General features: G+C 42.1%; 1 protein-coding gene across 5 annotated transcripts in view; it reads right to left on the bottom strand.

Moving 5' to 3' along the window:
- Nucleotides 1-1,694: 1,694 nt before the first annotated feature.
- The window catches only part of ano2b (anoctamin 2b), a 58,214-nt gene continuing 40,916 nt past the window's right edge, over nt 1,695-18,992 (bottom strand). For all 5 annotated transcript variants that reach the window (XM_040174025.2, XM_040174027.2, XM_040174026.2 and 2 more), the window contains 5 exons: nt 15,306-15,458; nt 14,663-14,715; nt 13,499-13,677; nt 7,296-7,401; nt 1,695-5,153 (listed from right to left, as the gene is read on the bottom strand). In XM_040174025.2, the coding sequence (XP_040029959.2) occupies nt 4,773-5,153; nt 7,296-7,401; nt 13,499-13,677; nt 14,663-14,715; nt 15,306-15,458 (872 nt within the window). In that variant the 3' untranslated portion in view covers nt 1,695-4,772. The remainder of the gene's footprint in view (nt 5,154-7,295; nt 7,402-13,498; nt 13,678-14,662; nt 14,716-15,305; nt 15,459-18,992) is intronic.

Raw genomic sequence — 18,992 nt, 5'->3', positions numbered from 1 at the left:
AGTAGTGCCCAGAGGGCCTCCTTGTCCTCCACGTCAGGTCCTGCCTTGCACAGAGGAGCCATGAACCCCAGAACGCGTGTTCTGGGGTTCATGGCTCGTCTGTGCTTCTCCTCTCTCTATTGGACCTGGTGTTTCTCCTCTCCCTGTGCTCTCTGCATCATTGCCTGTCTTATCACTGCCTGAAAAAATATGTTGAATTTAAGAGTTAACCAGTTAAGCAGCCTGTCAATCACACTGACAACATAAGTTAAAGGAACACTCATGTAGTACCTATGTCATCATAAATAGCCTACAGCATGTTTTTTTTCACATTGAGAACTGACTTGTTTTCTAATCTACGCGTCACCAGGCGTTTTTCTTGTCCATTTACCGTGCACGACCAGCGAACACAGAGCGCGCAACTACTACCCCCCCCCGTCGGTCGTTCCGCCCGCAACGACTACTACCCCCCCGTCGGTCGTTCCGCCCGCAACGACTACTACACCCCTCCCGTCGGACCTTCTCGACCGGTCCGCGAAATATTGTCTGACATGAAACCGGTCCGTGAGGTAAAAAGGTTGGGGACCACTGGGCTGACCCACAACGTGTATGTGTTTACACACCTCCTGGATCCTGATTGGTGTTGCAGGTGCAGCCGGAAGGCACTGATTGGATGGTCACAGACCGTAATACAGCACAGATGAAAATGATTCAGACTACAGCGTTTATATGTTCAACAATAGCTAATAGTCTTAGCTGTTTTAAAATTACACCAAGTTTATTTCGGATTATTCCAACGGAAGAATACAAGGCGCAGGGAACTTTGAGGTGCGTATATGCTATTTATAGGTGCGTAAACCCTATTTCCAAAATTCTAGAGGTGCGTAAACTGCGTTTACGTGCGTTTACCCTCCACTACAGCCCTGGGTAAGAAGCTCAGTCATAGGACGAGACATTTAAAGCTGTATTTCCAACTACTCGGTGGCAGAAATATTATCAGAAATTGCATCACAATATATAAACTATGAAATAAATGTATTTCGATATATAAAATAATTACATCACTTTACTTTTCCACTTAATAGTTTTATTACATTTTGTCAACACATTTTCAAGTAAATTTATTTCAAATATTAATGTTGAAGCTGGGAGCAGTGCAAAAACTTTCATTTAAGAGGAAGTTTTTCCAAACCATTTTTTCTGTGTCTTTTTTGTTGTCTGATGCCGCTTTGGTTTGTGTTTTGTTTTTTTAGGATCGGTGATGAAGCTGCGAGCCCCCTGTCGGGCCACCGCGACCCCCAGTTTGGAAACCACTGTGTTAACTAATCATTTTTGGTTTTATTTCTGTTTCGGTCACCAACATCTGGCAGAAAAAGAAATACAGCCTGTAAAGGAATTTAAACTAATTAATGCTTCCGGCTTAAACAGTGTGTATTTGTCAAATTTATTTTGCGTTATTACCAAGTAATTTGCTGTCCACTTGTTCTTGTATTGTCTAAGCTGACATGGTAGCAGGCAGGAGGTGATACCAGTATGTTTTGGCAGGATTAACCCATGACTAGGCTACTGGTTACAAGAAAACTTCCAGAAAAGACCGACTCATACAAAGTTTTTTAGTAGAAAAGCCTACAAGCCGAAAACAAGCACCTGAGATAATGACAACTATGAAGTCCGTCCAGAAAAGCATTTCAGTATCGATGAATTCAGCATTGTATTGCCGTCAAACTGGTTGTGTGTTTATTCATTTTTGAGGATCTTTTCTTTTTGCCAGGTAATCTCACAAGGACTGCCCTACCAAAAACGGCAAATTATAAGAAGAGCCAAATGAGATGAAAGCAAACAGATCACACAGGTAAGAAATGATTCCATAATGCATCCAACACTCATGTATTTAAGAACTTCTACACCAACTTAATTAAGGTAACGTAAGGTAATCTCTTTTTTAGGTGACAGATACCAGCATAACACCACTTTTTCACAATTCCCTAGCCCTAAAGACCACGTGAGAACATTTACAGTTAACTACAGTATGTTTCACTGAGGCCTAACTGAGCAGACAGATGTTTGTGTTTTATTGGCGATACAAGAGCAGTTACAAGGCCTCTGAAGCTAATCAAGAATTAGGTATGGGGTTCCAAGATGGCGCCCCTTTATTCCAAAGAATTATTATTCCAGACATTGATGTTGCCAAAAGACTGCCATTGTGTCTTGTTGGCAGGACCAACACACCCCAACGGGTCACATCCATGGTTACAGTTGAACGGAAATCAATACTCATTTTTACTTCAAAACCAGCATAAATAGTTTGTTAGTACTTGTGCACTACTTGGTTGGTCTAAATTGGAATTACCAAAGCAAACCATTGAAGCCTTAATCAATGTTTCTGCCGTAGTAGCACCTCCAACATAGGTGTTCTGCAGGGAAGTGGTTGTCATTAACCATAATATTACTGTTGAGCGGTCGAATGTACGCACTAAAAACTGGTGGTAGTATCACTCTTATTCAAAGGATGCAGAGGAAGTTAAACTGATTAGTCGTTAGCAATGGCTTAGTCCGAATCGGTGGTTTAAACACATTCTGTACATTACTCTACGATTCTATAATTGAGCATTTACAGGCGTTTTCTGTCAGCGAGGTCATTTCCTAAGGCCTAGTCCGGACCCATGAAAGGGAGACGGCTACATCCACTTCTAAAACGAAACGAAGGACACTGAGCTGCTGATGACTCAGGTCTCGAAATAACATGAACAAACGCATGGAGTGGGGATCAGTGCTAATGTTAGCAGGCTGGACTAATTGGCTTCCACTAAAAAAATACTTAAATCAACATCATTGGAGCTCAACTTGGGGAATATTTTTTGTATTAATATCAATGGGATACAGGGTCGTCACTGTTCCAATAGACAGCTCTCCACTGAAGTTAACTTATCTCCTAGCAACGCCAGCGCCCAACCTTCAGTGGGAGCATATATGTTGTCAGGGTTCTATGTTTTTGAGTCCATATGTCACCCTGGTCTGTGGTCTCAGGTTCCAGTTACCAAGGTCCTATGTCTACAGGGTCATATGTTCCCAGAGTGTATTTTCCACGGTCCTTTGTTTCCAAGTTACTTAGTTCCCATTGTTAAGTTACCCAAGTAAATTCTCTGTTACACATGCAGTCAACTTTTCAAAAGGTTTTATGCTGTCAGGAAGTCATTTGCAGTTTGTTCCCTTTGACAAGTTTCAACAACAGCCCACAGCATATTAAGCGAATAGTTAGGGAACGTTGGGAACATTAAACCTTAATCATGTGTCGTATAAATCCGTAGAACATAGGCCCCTGAGAACATGAGAAATTACATCCATGTAAACCCCTTTTTTCCTTGCCAAAAAAGAAAAAAAGACTTATTTGTATTATGCATATTAGCTAAATATGGTTATAGCTTATATTTCCTTGCACAAAAATTGGGGAATTACAAATTCAGTTTTACTTTTACATGCAAAAGCTAATTGAATTCAGATGCTAACAAGTTGTTAACAATTATACACCAATAGTTAGACCAGATACTGATGTAGGCCTATGTTATCTAGCTAAAAAGTTATTATTATCTAAACATGAAATCAGTCAGACCTATTAGGGCAGAAATGACTGGCTGGCAGTCAGAAATAGATGATCCAGTTGTACATTAAAAAAAGCTCAATATTTCTAACATGGCTTACACAGGTTGCATGACACCGGCAAGTTCTTCTATGCAACACGCAGTTACTCTATTTGGGCAGTAGTTCCCCAGATTTATTACTTACCTGCAGGAATGTCAGAGTTTACAGTCTATCACCTCAAGGAGGAAGGATTGGCAAGGGAATTATTTCTTCCCTTGGCAATAACATGAGATCTTTTCTAGCTTACTGCCACTCACAGGCTGCAACAGAGTGGGATTTCTCTTTGAATTACAAAGTCATTAAGTTTAAGTCATTCTGTACTCAATTGAGAGCCGTAAAGTCCATATGGCTAATCGGGAAAGACATAGGCTTCACAGTCTATTTCTAAAAACCACAGCTTGGTCTATAAATCTAAGGGTGGCATGCAACGCGCGCCACATTGGCATGTGCATCAGTCCAACAAACACGATGAGCAGTATGACGTGTGCATCGACTAACATGACAATTTAAGTAAAGTTTGAAAATAGAATCAAAGTAATGCCTGAATTCAGTGTGGAGAAATCAGATGTAACACAGTGAGTAGTGTAAAGATGTGATCATGTGTTCTTTCAGTCTTCAAAAGTGTTGTCGCTGCTACATAAAAGAGCGTAAGCACATAAAGCAGGAACATTCTGAGAGTCCCCAGTCCAGGTAATGAGCCCATGTCCGTCAATCCATTTGTGTCGATTGAGTCTTCATCAAGGAATCATTCGTTATTGGTTCTTTCTTCCCTTCCAGTCTTTTCCAGGTTCATGTAACGATTTTTCAGCCTAATACTGTAATTATTGCTTGTCTACGCTATGAAGCAAGTGTGCCTCACTAAATCATTGATTTTTCAAACAAACCACCCCCAAAAAAGAACAAATTATTGGAACACTTTCCTCAGGTTTAGTGGTTGGAAGTGGGATCGACGCACGGACGATGCGCATTCAACCAAACTGAAACCAATAAATGGCTCCAAGTGATGCCGTGATCACACAGAACTACTGTGTCGGACACCGGGACACAAAGCACACGGGTTAAGACATTCAAGGACTGAATCCCTCGGGCAACGTGTTCTCCGGTCCTGAGGCCCGGGCCGAAGAACCTCTACGCATGTGTGTGTTTGTCGCACGTCACACCATCGTGTGTCTGGAGTTTTCGTCTCCGTTTTTGGGCGACGTGGGAACATTTCTGCTGAACTGGCTGAAGCTGGCCGCCCTGCACCTCGCCCTGGGCCCGCCCCCGTCTCTGGGCAAGCCCTGCCCCGGACCCGGGGGGAGGGTGCTGAAGCGGCCCGGGAGCTGCGGGCCTTTGCCCGGGTGCTCCTCGTGGGGGCTCGGTTGGTGGGAGGCGTTCTTGGAGAAGAGGCTCTGGATTAGCTGGAATTTTTCCTTCTCTTCCCGTAGGAAGACGTCGACCAGGAGCTTCTTCTCCCGCTTGAACTGCTCCACGATGGTTTTGGGAACGTCGGGGATCCCCCAGGCGACAATGAGGCTGAGGAACATCACCAGATTCTGGAGGAGGGAGGGAAGCGGGGAAAGGGTTGTGTGAGAGCGAAAAGAGACGTTGATATTCCTCCGCTGTTTTGCATTGGAACAGAGAATCATTTCCTGGAAAATGACTAACTGGCTCAAACGGTTTTTGAGGCCGGCTAAGAACCTCTGGCGGCCGCTGGTGCTGTCAGTGCGGGTTACCGGGGTGAATTGATGGGCCAAACTTTATACAGTATTATACTACAGTACATAACGTTCCATTGTTTCAGAAAGCCTCACACAGTATCTTTACCTCACATCTGTCCCTCTACCCGCTCACTGCAACCGTCCCAAAATATCTGATCTACCAACTTGGGAGACATTGGGCCGCCAGCAAGAACAAGTTGTACAAACAGATCAATGCTTGAGTGGTTTGGAGGAGCAACCTCAAAGAGCTGGCTGCTTTCACAGACTATACAGTATTTAGAAACCCACACAGTGTACCAGAGTCATGGGGTATATTGGTCTGCGGAAAGCCCAAATTAGTTTTTCACTGTTGGATTGTAGATTTTATTTTGTTGTAACTACAATTGGAATTAGAGGGTAATATAGTTCACGTTTGTGATAATAGCTTGTCACCTGAAGTTTGCACTAACAGCAGGTTTTCTCCCCCATTTCTTCACTAAAGCAGGTCCCCAAATGTTGCTGCTGATGCTGCTTAAATGGATAGACTTTCCTTTGTGGATCTCTGAAAGCAGGACTTCAAAATAGAACACATGAGGCAGGACGCTAAAGCTGACCACGTACGTCCAAACGCCACCTCCATGGTGTAATAAATATGTCCATTTATAATTGTCATGCTCGTGCATTCATACATGCGTAGATGGGAGCAATCCTGTTTACGTGTCGTTTGAAGTGTTTGATAGATCTGACTCGGCACTCTCGTACAGACCCACCGTACGGAGAAAAAAAGGAAGAGACATTTTCCTGCATACAGTCCCACGTGGGGAGTTTCTGGAATTCTGTTCATGTGACTGATACTTCAGAAGGATTTATCTGCAGCAGCAACAAGGGTGGGTAGTGTCTGCAACTGCTTCGTTGATGGAGGACACTTGGTGAACTATAGAAGCCCATTTCCGCACTACAGAAAGGGGATAGAAAGTTGAAATTATGAGATAAAACGTTGTCAAAACGCAAACGACACCTTTATGTAACCGTACTGGACCGTAGACGACAACCAGCTACAACCATCATTTACCATCATTACCGGCACATTGAGACCGATGCATCCAGCTCGCAGACCGGTCCGTCAGTCTGAATCTGAATATCTTGCCACCTTTACCGAACTATGGAGGAGCCTGCGCATATCTTACCTCATTATTTAGATTTTCTAAAAATCGATCGGTATTGAAAGTGGGCAAGATATTCACAGATTCGGACTTCATTTTACCAATACGGACCGGTCTGCATGCTGGACGCATTGCTCTTAATGTGCCGGTAATGATGGTAAATTATGGTTGTAGCTGGTTGTCATCTACGGTCCACTACGGTCACATAAAGGTGTTGTTTGTGTTTTGACAGCGTTTTATCTCATAATTTTGACTTTCTATCCCCTTTCTTCAGTGCGGAAATGGGCTTCTATAGTTGTGTGAATGCATCACTCCAGCCCATCCAAAGACGGGGTTTGTAACCAATCAGGTGTAGAGACCATGGTGACTGGCTCTGCCCCCTTACTGTCAGAAAGAACAACAGCGAGCGCGTAGAAAACTCCTTCGAGCGCGAGCAGAGACTAACCTCGCGAGCGAGGAAGCTCACGTTACGCGAGCGAGCAAATATCTTGCGCGAGATAGATTTTTGCTCGCGGATGTTTGATTTACGCGCGCCTCAACCTGATTTGCGCTCTTGAATTTTGACAGTGATTTGCCGCCATAGTAATATTCCCAAACAAGATACAAGTACATGTGATCCAGGTAATTGGGACAAGAGCATCACAAACATCACACAAATACCACAGAACTGACACAATGCTTAACATTGTGCGGGGCTTCCCAACATGTGTCAGATGTCTCATTAATCCATGTATTTTGTGTTGTCATGTTGTGCTTTTGAACGCTGCTAAATATCTGGACCACAGACACACGAGCTGATCGACCAGCTTATAGACAAAACCCAATGAGCTCATACCTGGAACAGTATGACGAAAGCCAGTCTTGCAGCCAGGACACACCAGTACTGTTTGGAGAAGGTGTAAGCGTCCGGAGACCAGGGGGGTTCCCTGTAGTCTTTATACCTAGGGATGGACAGAGAAGATGCAAAGAACATGCAGTACCTCGAATGTCACTGTTACATGCCTCCTGGGGCTTTTTGGGGAATCCAGTGGGAGGATATCATGAGGAGTAACAGTGAATCCCAATGAGAGCACCACCTATACAGTACAACTCAATGGACCATAGACTGTACAGAGGAAGGAGAGAGAACTGTATTAACAGTTGGTTTGCGGACTGACGTTTTTGAATCCTTCACTTTTCTCAATGTTGGCCTTTGTCTTCTAGGTTTTTTAGGTGTCACTCTTGGTATCTTGCTGGAGGTAACACCATTTTAAGCCAAGCACACACTAAGAAAGGGTTGAAGATCGAAGACGAAAACAGGGACAACTCCCAGACCGACACCGCCATGGAAGCAATCACCAGGTAGCCACGCCCTAAAATAATACTCTGCATTATGGTCTATTTGACTCTATATGAATCATCCGTTACCAAATGAACCTCATGGTGTATTGAAGAAGACTTAAAACTGGAGATTGAGACTGTAAACTCATGTTTATAATATTTACTGAGGGAATAATACACCAAGAGAAGTAGTCATTTTCTCGTAGACTTCTATACAATTAGAGTTCTCGATGTGAACAGTCAGTCTCCCAGAGTCAGAGTGCAGGTCTAAGTAACTTCAGCATTGACTTTAATCCTCAAGCCCGGAGGTTTTCGCCTGGGATCAGCGGATAAACCTGGAGGCCACTTCACAACCTGCTTTCCTCACAGCGTCTGACGATCCGTCTAAGACAAACTTTCCTCCTCCATACTTTGAGCCAAACTGATTTATCATTCACTTGCACGCATTCAAACATCTCCTCCATTCAGCTTAAGAACCGGCTCAAAGTGAATTGAACTTTATTAGGAATAGGACAGCAGACAACTGGAACCACATGTCGAGGGAACGGCAGAGAGCTTCAAAAAGACGATTCAGAGAGACAAGAGAGGAGGATATCAAGAAAGAGGAAAGTAACAGAGGCATGAAGCATGATGTTAATTGGAAAAATATGAAGTTCCAAGTACTCACTCAAGCTTTGAGTACAGAATCCAACACACAAAAATCAGGCTGAGGAGCATAACGTGTGAAGAGCGAAGGAGGAACACAGTGACGGTCTGTTTGCAGTCTACTCTCTAAAAAAATAATGAGTGAAGAAGACCTAGTGGGTCAGCATTCATCATCAATGTGCCAGCGACCCTGGAGTAAAAAGTGGAAAAAAATGCTTATAGTAATCACATACGTCTGAGTTATTAGCTATAATGATTAGGGTTTTTTATTATTATTATCTGTATTTCTCTTGCAGATTCTCATCAGCAGAGGGAGACACTGAAGTGATTGTCAACAAACACAAAAGCCACAAAGAGTGGAGGTCCAAAGTACTATCAATCATGATGTGCAAAATCCGCATTTTATCTTCGGACATTTGCTAGCTTCCTTTTTCAAAGAAAAAACTGGGAATGCAGATCCCACTGTGAACCGTCCTTCAGCGTGAACACAAAGCCGATGAACATGTCAAATTAATGGGACGGATCAGATCAAAGTTTTCTAATTGAGACAGCTGACTTCCACACAGAAAATTCCTCTGGACCTAAAATAGATGAAACGCACTGATTGTGTCACTAAGTACTTGACCGGCAGTATTGAGAGGGAGGGTGAAATATGTGTGTGTGCATTGTGTGTGTGTGTGAGCAGGGACTTATGGTGTCTGATTCCGTCTCCTTATACAGTCATGAGTGAGGAATGCTGCCCGTGAGAATCCGCTCTTCCCCCCCCCCCCCCATTTTTCTTTGATCTATTCATTTTTTGCTCACTCGCTCGCCATTATTTAAAAAAAATTTTTTTCCGTGGATTAACTTCTAATATCAGCTAAACTGCAAGACGCAACCACACACTCCAGCCATTTTCATTCTAACTCGCCAATGTGGAATCAATGAGGAAATGTTTGACCTTCCTTATCACTTGCTGCGTGTGTGTCCATGTTTGGTTATAATACAGCAGGTCGGCAACACTGTGTGTGTGTGTGTGTGTGTGTGTGTGTGTGTGTGTGTGTGTGTGTGTGTGTGTGTGTGTGTGTGTGTGTGTGTGAGTGTTTGCTTGTGTGTTTGATCCTTCCTGCTGCCAACATAGTGGCCCCTGGGATCCAGGAATACATTTTCGGACCAACGAGGGTCAGACCATTCCAACATCAGTATGTTCAGGCCGTTGCACTTTTCTTTTCCATGGATAAATATATTTATATTTTTTTAAGAGTAACCACATCGTAAAGCGGAACAAGTCATATTTTTTCACAGCTTTCGCACAGAAAGTAATTGAGTTGTGCAGAATGAAGAAAAATGTTAAAGGCAACCTTTATTACTCCTTCAAACCCTAGAAATGCAGCGCACACCTGATACTCTCCTTCCGTTCATACATTTCACAATAAAAGCCCTAGACATATTGTATATGGCTGAAGGATAACTCACTAAACGAGTGTACAGTAGCATATAACATATATACCCATGAGACATATTCATAATTCATGTAGGATGACATGTTTATTGCCACCATGTCCCACGTGTCTCTGGGAAGTTCAAAACAAGTACGACTCATAGGTTCAGAGATCGTGAGGATGTTTATAAGAGGTGCACGAGTGCTTTGCACAAACATACCCACTCAACTCTGTGTATTTCTATTAAATCTGGGCAATATTGTTCTTGAAATTAGTTATTTATTATATAAAAAGTGTTGAAGTATGATTTTAATTTGGGACATTTGTTTGATATTCAGTTGACTACCTACAAACAATCACATATCCGGCTATATTCATATATGTGTGACACTAAGTCACAAAATTTTGACTTTGTGGTTACGTTGACTAACTGGACCGTATTGAATTTTAATTCAATACCCCTGACCTAAAGGGATCATTCCGTGAGAAATCCACGTTTTTGCCACACTTTTAATCACAACAGCTTGTGGTTAAATGTTCCCCGTCAAATTTTTACTAACCTTGATTTATCGGTTTATGTTATTTGAAGTTATTTGCTTCCTTTTAAATCACTGTTGAGTTTGATTTAAATCCCACTGACGTAAGAACATGTCAGAAACATTGAGAAAAAGTGTTTAACTGTCGGGAAGTTGCCTTTTCTCTTGCCCCCTCCGCATGGCGGTCAGCCAGATGACTGAAGAGGCTGGTAGAGATGTCATATCTGCTCAATGGTGCCCCAGCAGGAACCCCCCTTTAAAGATGAATGCTTGGTGAGAAAACGTATGACCACGGACCTCATTGTATAACAGTTGCACAAATGGCGTGTGTAAAATCCAGTGCACAAAGCGGCAAACGCCGGGTGTGACAAGCGCAGTCAATGTCGAAGTAATTCACGTTGTATGTGTATGAGAACACAACGTTAGCTAAGCATCAAAAGCCAAAGCAGGTCAGTCCAAATGTCTACTGGAGCATTAAATGCAACCTATGTGTGTCAATTGAAGATAAAGTAGTTTTATTGTTTTCTAAAAAGAAGAACAAATTTTACATAAACCTTGCGATATTGTTGCCCGTTTATGATACACTGGCGATAATAAGCAGGAATAATTAGCTGCAGTTAACAGACCAACTGTTATATAGCATTACATTCAATTATTCTTGATCTCGTTCTAACACAGGGATTTATGTGAAAGCTGCATGTCTTTCTCAGTTAAAATGTGTTAAAAATTGAACATTAAATAGAATCTCTGGATAGGTTGACCTAATGGCATTTGCTCTATGGGGAACGACAGAATATCACATCTACCAAAAGCAGCTTGGGAGATTTATCAGTACTGACGAGAACCAGGAAATCTAAAAGGAAAAAAAATATATATATATATATATATTTTTTTTCCCTATATATATATATATCCTATATATATATATATATATATATATATATATATATATGAATGCTAAATTTATATTTGCAGAATAAACAAATTTCTTTTGACGATAATAATGTTACTGTGAATTATTACACTTATAACGCTAATCTTGTAGAGAAAATGCCATTATGACGGCCCAACTTTGAACCCCAATGGATCCGAAGCTGCTGTACTTCCTCTACTGTAAATACTTCAGTCGCTGTGTCTGGTAACTATTCACTATCGCACACAGATTCTTCCAAAGAAATGCCTCACCACCATTCATGCACCATATGAATTAAGAGTAAAGGCCATTTTTTCTTTCTCTGGAAACAGTCTGATGAAGGTTCGAGCAATTCATAGTTCACCGACCTTTTTGTCTCGCAGTGAAAACAGCAGTAGAGAAAACATGTCTGCAGATAAGTAGAGCGGTGCTCTGCCCACTGACGCAGAACACTTCCTCGCACTGCTGTTTTTAAATGTAATGAAACATTTAATACTTTAGTGGTTGGCCTGTGTCACACCATCCATCTATTTATCCACTAGCCGTCCAACTACAGTGCCTCTCTTCTTCCTTTTCCTTACTCCGTTTTATTTGTATATTTTATCTTCTCACACTTCCTTTTCCTCAGTTTATCAGTTCTTCTCTTCAGTAATAGTACCCTTCATCTCTCCATTCCCTGTATTATTTACTTCTTCCCTCCTTAAGCAATGAATACTGTCTGTATACAGTGTGTACGTACATTATGTGACACAACACACACTGCAGAGACACACGCTCTACTTGGAAAATTCTCCAGCCAATTTCACGCCTCGGCATTGAAGTATCTCGTTGTGGTTTCCGGCATGACGTACCACACTACGTTGGCACAAAGACAGCATTCTTGCACCGCAATTATTAGCTCTTATGTAACGGCAGGCCGACCTCTGTCTGTGGGCGCCGGCATCCTTGACCTTTTCCTCTACAGCGCTCTATGTTGATTATTATGAAAGAGACGCTGAAGACTGGCCTGAGCGAGAATGCGGGACGATACAATAGTGCACTGTATTTCTATATCTGTAAAATCATAAAACTCCAAACCATCTCAGGCTTAAACTTGGGCATTGTCTCTAGAAATAACTACCTGTGTTCATTAAGCGCTTTCATTTCATCTCTCTGAAGTGTTTTAATTAAGTGTTTAATCACTAATAGCAATGATAACTGATCTAATGTGTCAGTCCTACTTCAAATACAAATCACTAAAGATTAAACTCTATATATCTATAAATATATCATCTGCATGCAGTGTTATGTGTAAAATGCTGATATCTCAGTTTCCGCTACGCTTACTTTAATTTAATATGTTGGATGCCTTTTAATTCTGCAGCGGTGGGTGCTTTACTTGGTACTCGGCGTTAACGTTAACAGAGTCTCATGGGTACCCAAAAGTCGGATCTTCTTCTGGTTTCTGGGGACAAAAAAATAGTGAGCAGTAATGGCCTCTGATTGTTCCATATTGTGTCCTCTGTGATTGAGAGATTACAAATGCTCAGGATGTGGCCAAAATAAAGAAAATCCAATGGGAGACAGACATCCTCCTGTTAGATGAAATGAATACTATCCTTGAAATAAGCATGATAATGGTGGCTATTAGTTGTTGATACAGAGACCAGAGTGTTTTATGTATCAACGCCAAAATTATGAGCTAGGGCAAAACAGAGCGACTTTGTTTAATCCACTTAGAAAAAATCCCCCAAACTGAATTTCCCGATCAAAATAGATGAACTGAACACAAAGTAAAAGGAGAGCGCTGTGTGCTATTGTTGTTGCTATTTACCCTTTTGCCAAAATGCTGCTGCATCGTGATTTTTTGGGAGAAATCTTGTGATTCCGTTGTATAATAAAGCACCCCCATAAAACCAAAATGAAATTCTTCATTTCATAACCATTTTTTTCCTGCACCTTTATTGTCGATTCGTCAAAAAAATGTTGGCTAACACACAAATAAGGGAGTGTGCATCTATTCTCATTGACCAGAAGGCTTTTTGTGCTGGTTTCCAAACGCTAACTAAGCAAATTATAAATGAGGGATTTCTACCAATCTCCATGACTTGTGAATGCATGCTTGTATGCTTGTCTCTGTGTGTGTGTGTGTGTGTGTGTGTGTGTGTGTGTGTGTGTGTGTGTGTGTGTGTGTGTGTGTGTGTGTGTGTGTGTGAGTTTTTACCGGCAGACGGTGATGCTCCCTTGCTCCAAGTTCTGCGGTGCGGTGCCGGGTTTAAAGTTGGACACGTTGAAGTAGGAGAGCGTGTGGTCAATGAAGCCGTGCATGGTGCCGGTCTGACTGAACATGTACTGGTAGACGAGCCGAGGGATGAAGTCTGACGTGAAGGAGATCACAAAGGCCTCCGGAGAGAAAGACAGAGACGGAGTCAAACGTTTTTGTAAAAGTGAATATTTGTCAAAACTCTAACATGTTAACAAAACTCAACATTTAAGGGAAGAGCTGCAGGGGTCAGACTGTTTAAAGTTCAAACAAGTTTAAATTATGTTCTCGTACAAGATACATGCACAAAAGGGAATTTCCCCTGCCAACGTTCCACTGCCTTAAAGCTCCTGGGGCAGCTTACGGTTTCGGTGTCCAATGCCCAAAGCTCTAGAATTAATAAAAAAAACTGCTGTTTTTTTATACAAATCCCCTCAGTATTAAAAGTAAACAGAATAGGATTTGCTTTGCTGGCCAAAGACAAATCCCAATAAGAACTTTCCTGACTCCTAAACACAGCTTGCAGATCAGCACCTTGTTTCAGACGAGGTCCCGTAGAGGTCAAATCTCTACATATTAACAAATATCACTATCAGAGATGGATAATTCAAAGTATGAGAACGAGACTGCACTTTTGTCTTTCATAATAAGTCAACTGTTTATGTTTTTTAATTTCTAAATAAATATGATCAATGAAACTGTGTTTGAAAGTTTTCTAAATATGCTATTTTACTCACAGAATATGAATTTAAAGAGGAAACAGTTTCAGGATAAGATGAAGGCTATAGCATGTGTTAATAATAAAATAATAAAATGCTAAAATATTATTATTCAATTCCTGACATTTTGGCTTTGCTTTTTGTAAAGTAAAAAAAGGAATCTTCTACAACCCGAACTGCACATTGAGCTACAAACGTCCAACATTTCCTCTCACGTTAGTATATTATACACTAATACTGATGATACTAAATCATATATTTTTTTCTGGTACTATTTATCAGCCTATATAGTTTTGGTGCAAGTAGAGATGTTTGCTTTCTACTTTTTCGGTGCATTTATTTTGAATTTATCTGCGTTCATCACTTCTGCAATGAGCGTGATGCAGGGACATGCATTAATACTTACATTGATAATGACTGAGAATTTTCCCATTCCACTCAGTATGTTGTACCATATACCTGTAGAAAGAACAGAAGATGGAGAATGGTTGGGGCAATAAGGGGAAGGAGAAGGAGAAGGGTCTTTATTAAGCACGGGGAGGGAGTCAATTTAACTGATTAATTAAAATCTACAACAACGCCAGTCGGTCTCTTGCTTCGTCTGAATGTTCCAACCAAATTTTTTGAATTGATACGTGGTAGTAGCATGGCTAGAAAAGGACATTCTCTACAACTTTTAAATCCCTCTCATTGTCTTTAAAATAATTTCGGTACTCTCAAAACTGCAGAGGTCAAGTCAAGAGACGGCGCCTGTTACGGATTTCCACTAAAAATATTGCATTTAGGAGACGTGGGCATTCTGCTTCCATGTTATGGAAGACATATTCTATAATTATTGTTTTATGGTATTTTCTGTGCATATAATGGTGTTTTTTGAAATGCATTACATTGTTATTTGGCCCTGAGCAGCCCCTGTGTCGTCTTGACCGCTAGTATCTACAAAACCATATCAAATCTGGTACTTGTCTAAATGTTCAGCCGTGGCTGTATAAGTTACGCAGAGTAAGCTATGCTGTGTGTTTTTTTCACTTGTGTCACACCCAACTTACCAATGTCTTTAGCCCGTACGGCGACCGGCCTGCGTAGCTCCGTAACAAACTTTTTGGCATCCAGTCGGATCTCGATGATGTTGTTGAGCAGAGCGAAGAGCGGAGCGAGTGGGAACGAAGCCACAAACAGAGAGACGAAACCAAACTGGATGACTGGAGAGAACAGAAGGGCAATCGTCAAACATGACAAATATTCGGAAGATCGTTAAAGCCATTTGTCCCAACTGAATATGTTTAATAGGTCCTTTCATTATTGGATGTCTGTGGCTGGAATTCAAGGCCACATTGTTTGAAGCAACAACAACTACCTGGGGGCGTACATCCTGCACAACGTCGGCAACTGCGCATGTGCGACTCTCAACCGAGAAGAAAAAGAAGCCAGATGGCTAAATATTATTAATTATTAATTACTAATTAGTGAGCCATCCTCTCAGCTCAGCTGCTGAGACGGACGTGCATGGTGCCCTTTGGGCAGAGCTGGACATTTCTTGAAGATTGGGTGAAACTCGATATAAAAAGATCTATGGCTTCTCTGCAAATACTTGTTGACGTTTTACGAATTTAACCACAATAAGAGCAATCATATTACACCACCACCCGGTTTTAGGCTATAGTCTTATTATCATTTGTACTACAGTGAGCTATATTCTATATAGACAAGTTCACTTCAACTCAGTAAAGCACTAAGTGTGTGAATACAATTATGTCTGTAATATGTTTATAGTAAATATACAGTATAGTAAATATAGAAATAAGAAGTTAAGAAAATTAGTTACAATAATAATAGTATCAATGTGTTTATTAAGGTAATTAATGTGATCCAAACTAAAAGCAATATGGTCACTGAAGAAGTAATGACATTAAAAGGAAACACTGGTACAAACAATTCTGTGGTTTAACAACACGTCATAAATCTGACGCAGACTTGTTTCTACAAATGAAAGAGAAAACCTGCTAAGGTATAGTTGAATGAGGCCCGTTGTTTATTATCAGTCTGCTGCTGATGTTCAGATGTTCATCAGAAATGATCTCACAAAACGGCGAGAGGGCAGCTTGCCTCACATCTCACAGCGACCAGTTACATAACTCACTGTATGACCGACATGAAAAAAACATAGTTACCCTTTTCCACCACAGGGCAGTTAAAACAAAGACTTTGTTGAGACTTCAGTTTAATGGAGAAAACAAATGTCATGGGTGGCTGCTACTGTGTCTACTTGTGTCGAGCTGCAAACGTTGCAAAGGGCTTCCTCTACTGTCCTCGCTGCCTCGCAGCCGAGTTTGCAGGCAGATGCGGTGGAAGATAATCACTTTGTTCTTTGTCCAGCCTTATCTCAGAGCACACTGATTTGATTTAGAGCCTCCAAAGAGGTTGTTCAGTGCTCCGATTCAAAGAAGAATTTGTTAGAGATAGACATTTTTTCATCTAAACACGTCTTGATAGATACCTCAGATCACCTCAGAGATTCCCCTCGAGCCAAACTGCAGCATATCCACACCAGACCATCAAATAAAAATAAATACATTTGCAATACTCGCCTTATTTAGAAAATGGCAGATGGCATATGATGCGAGACACGTGACAATCACTGTCCCGTGTTTGCCTTGAAACACATGTCTGTGCATGCTTTGCTATGCCATTAAAAAACCCACAGCCATCTCTACATGAATGAGACCCACATTTAAGAAAAGGAACACAAAAAAACACACGTGGAGCCGCTGCTGAGACGCCGTGGGATTGACGGGCTGGTGAACAGCCATTGGTCTGGCCAGCATCACGCTCTGTGGCTCAGAGGACGCCTTTTAAGGTTACACACTCTGCATCAGCCCAACTCAGAAGTCCTTTTTTTTAAATTAAGCAGTGTGTGTGTGTGTGTGTGTGTGTGTGTGTGTGCGTGTGTGTGTGTGCACGTTACGTAATTCGGCAAGAACAGATAACACAACAGACACACAACATCCGAAAATTCAAACTCGATGAAATGTATTGGTCAGTGGATCACAAATTCACACACAGAGCGTGACCCTTTAATTCCATTTCAAAACTATTTCTGGAGATATTCTGACTCAATTTTATAAGCGGGAACCAGAGATATAGATGTTTCTCTTTTCTGAATCATCATAGCAACCATTTGAAACACCAGGAGAGTTTAATATATATAGTTTAAAACGTTTTCAACACTTTGTGAGTTCCGCTGTAAAATTTTAAAAATATTGACACTCCTATAAAGTGCCTATTTATCACCAATGCATTAATTCTAAATACAGTTAAAACGTGAGCTTTCTGTATGTGTGGCCTTGCACGTGGAGTGAGTGCAACGCCTACATATCGGCTGCTGCTCCTGAGGCTCTCAGTATGGAGCCTCCTTGTGGAGAAAGTGCCAGTGCCAACTTAGATAGTAGTCTTAAAAGACTAGTCCAGGTTCAGCACTCCCTTTGGCCTTAGGGTCCGATCAGCTGCATTGAGGCTGCCGTTTGTGCAGCTTAATCCAAGTCTGTTTAGGATTTTCACTCGACCCTTACTATGGAACACGGCAGCAGCGAGCCTCATGGAGCAGTGTGTTGAATGTTTTCCTTAAGAAACACACAATTGGTGAAAGGATGTGACCTCTTCCCCAGTACTGCTGCAACGAGCTCAATGAATGCTCAAACAGGCAGTCACCTGCTACCCAAGAATGCGCAGAGGGAAACCCGAGACGGACGCAACGCTTTGCCTGACTTTCTGCGGATGTGCGCCTCCGATCGGAGCTGTGGAACCTTAGCAGTGTGGGAACGGGGACTTCCAGCGGGCCGGAGGCTGGCGGCCTCAGCTCGGGATGCCACGCCGAGACAAAGAGCGAGGAAGAGAATACGACAGCGGGCGAGCGCCAGAGGGCCAGCTTGGAATAACCCCTCGCTGTCTATCTGAGCCCCGGCTAACGGGTTGGATGCTGGGCCCACAGATATGTACAAAAACACTCTCAGAAATAATAAAGCGCCCGGAACTCAGAGCGAGTGTGTGAGTGCGTGTTTCTTACATTCCTCGCTTCGCCCTGCAGCGACGTCCGCTATATAGTCCACCAGTGATGTGAGTAGTTGTATCTGACCAAAGGGTTCAATCCAGCCATCTGAATCACTTCGCAGAGGGTGAGATGCAAGGAGGAGGAAAGGCAACGCTCAGCTCTGTCGTTTAAAGCGGGCGGCCTCGTGTGTGACATGCGTACGCACGCTGGTCTCATCCAGCATTTGTGGCAAAAAGCTACAGAAATCAAAGCATCGTACTTTGTGGATATCCCACAAAAACTATTAGTTATCCAAGATGAGGAACAAACATTACTTCCAATTTAAAATATCACGGAAATCTTCATATTCTTTTATGACTTTGACCACAGGCCAGATTCACCACCAGGTGCAGCTGATCATTAAGTAAAGCTTGTTGCTGCATGTTGGCTGAACACGTTGGGAGTTTCTTTTCATAACGCTAACTTCCTCATGTCCTACGGTGACCTGGAGCACCCAGTCGGTGTCACGGAGAAAAACCAAGGATTGTCCGGAAAGACGTTACGCTGAGGGACAGGAACCCCACAGGATGGCAGACGGACCGACACGGGACACACGCGGCTCAAATACACCGAGAAGGTTACTTTTGTTTGAAACATTGGTTCTGAGCCACTTCCGCCGCTAAACGTCACACTGGAGGCACTCAAGGTT

Source organism: Gasterosteus aculeatus, chromosome 4, assembly GCF_964276395.1.
Source record: "Gasterosteus aculeatus chromosome 4, fGasAcu3.hap1.1, whole genome shotgun sequence".
Classification (NCBI taxonomy): Eukaryota; Metazoa; Chordata; class Actinopteri; order Perciformes; family Gasterosteidae; genus Gasterosteus; species Gasterosteus aculeatus.
Note: the sequence above shows the minus strand (reverse complement) of the source record. Positions and strands in the feature narration are given on the sequence as shown.